The sequence below is a fragment of the Geotrypetes seraphini genome, chromosome 13 (assembly GCF_902459505.1).
Source record: "Geotrypetes seraphini chromosome 13, aGeoSer1.1, whole genome shotgun sequence".
NCBI classification, from domain to species: domain Eukaryota; kingdom Metazoa; phylum Chordata; class Amphibia; order Gymnophiona; family Dermophiidae; genus Geotrypetes; species Geotrypetes seraphini.
Window position 1 is genome coordinate 67986512 of NC_047096.1, and position 6000 is coordinate 67992511.

The 6000-nt window shown below is 43.9% G+C and overlaps 1 protein-coding gene across 2 annotated transcripts in view; it reads right to left on the reverse strand.

Annotated features, from left to right (window-relative positions):
- Window positions 1-5206, reverse strand: part of LOC117347666 (keratin, type I cytoskeletal 19-like) — a 29239-nt gene extending 24033 nt beyond the window's left edge. For both annotated transcript variants that reach the window (XM_033918880.1, XM_033918879.1), the window contains exons 1-2: window positions 4693-5206; window positions 556-638 (exon numbers count right to left, since the gene is read on the reverse strand). In XM_033918880.1, the coding sequence (XP_033774771.1) occupies window positions 556-638; window positions 4693-5148 (539 nt within the window). In that variant the 5' untranslated portion in view covers window positions 5149-5206. The remainder of the gene's footprint in view (window positions 1-555; window positions 639-4692) is intronic.
- Between the last annotated feature and the right edge of the window lie 794 nt (window positions 5207-6000).

A 6000-nucleotide genomic window follows, 5' to 3' on the forward strand; every position in this document is an offset into this window, starting at 1 on the left:
CCCCCACCCTGTATTGTTTTTATTCATTATCTAGTTTTGATTTTAATTGTACAATGCTTTGAAATGTAATATAAAGCGTTTTATCAATTTTTTTAATAAACTATAAACCCTACCACCAGGACTTCTTAAGGAAGGCTTGGGGTGGGCCTACCGATCTCAGGGGTGGTGGCAAAGGCCCATAGGGATCTGCTCTTTGTCAGGAGAGCACGGGGGCTGCATCTTCTGCCTGAGGAGGCAAAGGAAGGCGGGCATGACTTCAGTTTTTGGTTTTGGTTCCAACTGAAACACAGCTGTGAATTTCGGCTATGGATTTGGTTTTGGCTTGAACCAAAGCCACCGATTTTGGTCAGCCCCTAGTTAAGTGCACATGTACTTGGTTAAGCTGATATTCTTTGAAAGAAAGACATCTATGTTCCTTTATAGAATGAGATACAGAGTAAGATCCTACTGCGCACCCTTCCAGATGCTTATAAAATCGCCTTTCACATGCCCAACTTGAGCCTCCTATTATGCAATCTTGAAAATAAATTCTGGTGTTACCCACATGAAACTTACTTGGTTCTGAAGTCATCAGCGGCCAGTTTGGCATTGTCGAGTTGCAAAAGGACCCTGGCATTATCCATATTAGCTGCAAGTATCTGAAACCCAGGGAATAGCAGAAAAAAGTATAGGCAAACACTCATGACATGAGAGCAACACAGAAGGTACACAGTGATTCAGTTTTCTTGAGATGTCACTCAGGCTGCAGCTGTCCCAGATTTCCAAACTGCCCTTTCAAGGCCTTGCAGGAAGGAAACAACAAGCTCTCTCGTATTTACTAAACCGTAAACAGTAAATTTTGGAAGCATTTCTGGCACTAAAGGAAAGGCAGCCACATTGCTAATAGAACAAAGATCTCTACATGCATTAATGGTATGGCTAGGGTTACCAGATTTTACTTTAGTAAAATCCGGATCCCTAGACCTGCCCCAGGCCCAACCAGTTCCACCCATCCCCGCCCTGTTATGCCCCAGTTCTGCCCTGCCCCATCCCATATTACTGGCTCTCATCGGACAGGCGGGCATCCGTGCATGCGCAGATGCTCTCCTGCCCAACACGATTTCGAGGAAGATTTTTAAAACCCAGACAAAGTGCCAGGTTTTGAAAAGCTGTCCGGAACGTCTGGTAACCCTAGGTATGGCTTACAATGCAAAACAGTGAGTTGCACCTGCATTGTGTTATCTGCCACATTAGCAGTTAGGGGGCAATTCAGTATATGAGCGCTACAATTTAAGCATTCAAATTACATAGGAAGAAAGTCTATTCTCGGAGAGCGCTTGCAATACTAGTGAAAGTCAGCATCTACGAGGCCGATATTCAGCTCTGTTTAGCTGGTCGAGAACAGCTCCTGGCTGGATAAATACCTTTTATACTCAAATATAAACCGAGATAACATTCCCCCCCCCCCAACACACACTTTTTTTTAGGGGAAAAATATTAACTTGAATATATTCAAGTGCTACCCAGCTGTACACCCACCCGCCCCTCCCAAAACTAGAGCTGGCCTCTCCCCGGGTCCTGGTGGTCCAGAGGTGCAGTGAGCCAAACCAGGATGGGAGCGTCCCTCCTTCCCCCAAGGTGAGGTGTTGGGTCCTGTCCCGGCTGTCAGCTGACTATAGAATCACTGTACGCCTATGGTTACCAGATCTCAATGAGCCAAAAATGGGCATTGGCCCCACCATCAGTTCTGCCTTGGCCCCACCCCCACACAAATCTCTTCTCTCTTTCCTCAAGCTCGGAGTCATGTCTGAAGGGTTCTCCGAGCATGCATGGATGTGACATGATGATGTCACGCGCATGGAATAGAGAGAGTTTCCATTTTTTTTATATTGTAGGAAACTTGCTGGACCAAGTATATAGCCCTCAATGGAGACTATGTTTTTTAACTTGCATTTTTACCAAACTTTTCAAACCACCCTCATATATTCAAATTCTGGTGTCACCTCAGTAACACAAAATCTGTCTACTGGTAGATACTGTGAAGCAATACAAAACCCTGAAAATATGCAACTCAGAAACTTTCTAGCAAACAGAACCTGTGGACAGCAGACCTGCAACATTTCCAGTTATTTCTGAGGGTAGTCAAGAGAAGCAGAAATAAAGGCCATTTATGTAGGGTTACCAGATTTTAGTATTGTAAAATCTGGACCCATGGCCCCGCCCCATCCCCTCCCAGTTCTACCCAGCCCCGCCCCATTCTGCCCAAGTTACACCTCATTCCGCCCCAGTCTCACCCCCCCAGCCCCACCCCCTCAACCTGTTCTTGTACTCAGAGCCTCATCGGGAGGGCATCTGCATATACGCCGGTGTGACACGATGACATCACTTGCATACACATCACCACGCTGCATCTATAAATGCGCAGATGCCCTTCTGACACGGCTCCAAGCTGGAAGCTTTTCAAAACCTGGACAAAGTGCTGGGTTTTGAAATACCGTCCGGACACCTGGACATGCCCTCTAAAAAGAGGACATGTCTATGGTAACCCTACATTTATGGGGAATTGAAGAACCTGACTCTCAGGATCTCTGCTCTCCCCAGCTTGCAGACACAGATGGATATTAAGGAAAGAACAGTCTTGCTGTCTGTACCAATGTTTGTGACACACCTTCCACCTCTTGGAGACAAATTGGTTGAGAATCACTGCCATTACATCTGAAGTTCAGGATGTGTCATTTGTGCTGCTCTTACTGAATTATGGAGGTGATAGCTCACTGTCCAGTGACATTTGTTCCAGCCAGAACACATTCTGAGGTTTGCTTTTTATTCTCACTGCACCTACACAGTGAGTAAAAAACGTAAATTTAACCTATAAACTGAGCAGATTTAACCTAGAACAGTGGTTCCTAATCCTGTTCTAGAGGACCACCAGCCAGTCGGATTTTTGGATAATCCTAATGAAAATGCATGAAAGAGATTTGCAAATAATGGAGGTGACAAGGCATGCAAATCCGCTCCTTGCATTTTCATTAGGGCTATCCTGAAAACCTGACTGGCTGGTGGTCCTCCAGGACAGGGTTGGGAACCACTGACCTAGAGGGTTAAATATCACACACAGCCTACCTAAAGTTGTTCTTTTGCATTATAGCATTAAAGGGATGATCTGTAACATGATAAGAAAAATTGAACAGGAAGACTGATGAATAGGTGACATCATGTCCATGTCAAAAGAGAGAGTCCTGGTTGTACCCCTACTGCATGCAAGGAGATGGTATGGGGGGAGGGGATCTCCTAATTTTCTTAGGGAAATCAGAACTTCAGCTCCCAGCATGCACTGGGGACAGAGTCATGACAGCCTTGACCCGTGCCTTAAGTATAAGATAGAGCTATTCTAGCATCCAAATTATTTTATATTAAGTGACTGTCACCTACAAAATCTCCAGTACTAATTGACAATGTAATTAAGGGGAAAGGAGAGAGCAGGTTGTGGAATTGGCAAAATGTCTTTCTAAACTTATTTTGAGGGCAATGTTTGCTATTTGAAGCTTGGATAAACTGGTGTGGTTACCATGTTAGTCCGCTTTAAAGAAGGAAGAAAGTTTTTAACCTCTGAGAGGAGTGAGAACTCTATTCTTAGTCCAATAAAAAGAGATCACCTTATCTTTGGATTATTCATTGTTTGAAGATTGATTTGAACAGCACTAAGGACACTGGGTTCTTTCCTTTAATCTGCCTGCAGCCCCCTCCCCGAGAGCTTCGTTCTAAAATTGTCCCAGAAGATTTCACAATTCAGTGCTCCGTTACAGAGCCTCAGGACACTTCAATATATTCATTGTTCTCCTTGTCTTTAATATTTCCACAAGTCACAACAAAGTTTGATCAAAGCACATATAGTTGGCTTGAATTTTAAAGTCTTTAATGACTGTGCCCCCTTCCAAAGACCCTTTCCAGCCCGAACCTGTCTGAAGCAGGAACATGTGCAGTGAATCTCTGTTGCTGCTTCTCTCTCTCCTATATTATAAGACCAAATGGACTATAGCCTATGACCTTGAGTAACTGGAAAATGAAACATGCCCTCTGAACATATGTGGCACAATGGGATGCATATTTTTTAGAATCACATTTTAATTTTTTATTGGAGAAACATCTGCACAAATGCAATTTGAGCTCCAATCATTCTCTTTTCCATTTTTCAGCTCTTTCTCCACCCCACTTCAAGAGAAAACCTGTTATAGTAGCATAGTAACATAAAAGATGACAGCAGATAAAGATCTGCATGGTCCATCCAGTCTGTCCAATATGATAAACGTATAATATATGATGCAATATGACATGTATTCTTGATCTTAATCTGTCCTTGCCATATGCAGGGCTCAGGTTGTAGAAGTTTGCCCAGCATTGCACTTACTCCCCAGCTCCTGGAAAATTGTTCATTGCAACTGGACCCATATAACTAGAACATTCATTTCCATTTCACTTTGCAGCCCATCAGAAGCAGACCTAGGATGTTACTATAAATGGTCTGGACTTCTCAGCAATGAATGGAGAGTCCTGCTGCTTTTGCAGGTTTGAAGCAAGCAACACAGAGTGCTCTGAAACAGCTGAATAACCTTCAGGCACCTTGTATGCATCTCTGGCTGGAACATACCTCACGCCCTACCTAGATAAGCTACATGCATAGAGTGAACAGCTTGTGTATCATTGATGTCATACCTTGTTCTGTAAGTCTTCAATCATCTTGTAGTATGAACTGTAGTCATGTTCTGGTCCTGGACCTTGCTTCTGATACCATTCACGGATTTGGATTTCCAGTTTGGTGTTTGCCTCTTCCAAGGAGCGCACTTTCTCCAGATAGGAAGCCAGACGGTTGTTGAGATTCTGCATGGTTTCCTTCTCCCCACCAGGGAGAAAAACATCCCCACCACCAACACTAAAGCTACTGATGAAATCACCACCATAGCCATTAGAAAGCCCAGAACCTAGCCCTGAGACCAGTCTAGTTTTGGAGGCTGAGACACCCCTGCCTCCAGTTCCTCCAAACATATTTGGAGCCCCATAGTTTTCTAAATGAACTGAGGAAAACCTGCTTGGACCTCCTCCAAATCCACCTAACCCCATTGAGGACCCACCAGTGGAAGAAGTCTGCCTGATGCTGTAGGAAGTGCTCATGGTGGAAAGTAATCAGGGCTACAGCACCGAAAGCTTGGCTCAGTCACACACAATTGATATGGTAGTAAAGTGTGTGGGCTTTCTATGCCTATCTCTTCTCCCTTTATACCTACAACCATGGGCGTTGATTTGTGCAGACAAATTAATTCCTCAAAAGATTCTTCAGTCTTTGGAGTCTCTGCCAAGTTTTCCAAAAGATTTTTTGTCCGATTCAACAGAATTGCCTCACTTCTCTGGAAACTCTTTCCTAGATGGGGAGGAGCTAGTTGGCTCACCTTTGTTAAACAAAAGGCATTCAGTGTGAATCAGAGACAGAGAGGCTTTCCGCCTCTAGGCTATGGTTACTTTCTATTGTTAGATATGAGAAGGATGCTTTCAGACTCGCCCTGACTTCTGTTCAGAGCAACTGTCTATACCCTTGAATCTTTGTGTAATGGACTTAAATGGAATCGCAAAACATTCTCATTCAGCCATATAAAAGAACACATTCTAACCCAAAGTTCTTTTCTTTATTACCTTTATACGGGTCAGTGGAGTGACTACAGCCATCGGGCTTCCAGCACAAGAGCATAAGCCAGCCTCTTCTATGCCTTTTCCCTTCCTGACCTCTTTCTGTCCACACCCCACCCCTCAAGGATATTCCTTCAACCTAAAGGGATCATAATTCCTTTGTTCTAGAACCTGGACTAAATCTACTCTCTCATGGTTCTCCTTCTGAATAACTGGTTCCATGTAGCTCACTGGTGAATCTTGGGTTTGATATTGATAGGATTTTTCTTTACAAAAGTTACTGCTATTCCCCCCCACTCCTTTTTACAAAGCCACATTAGGCTTTTTTTTATTGCCAGCCGC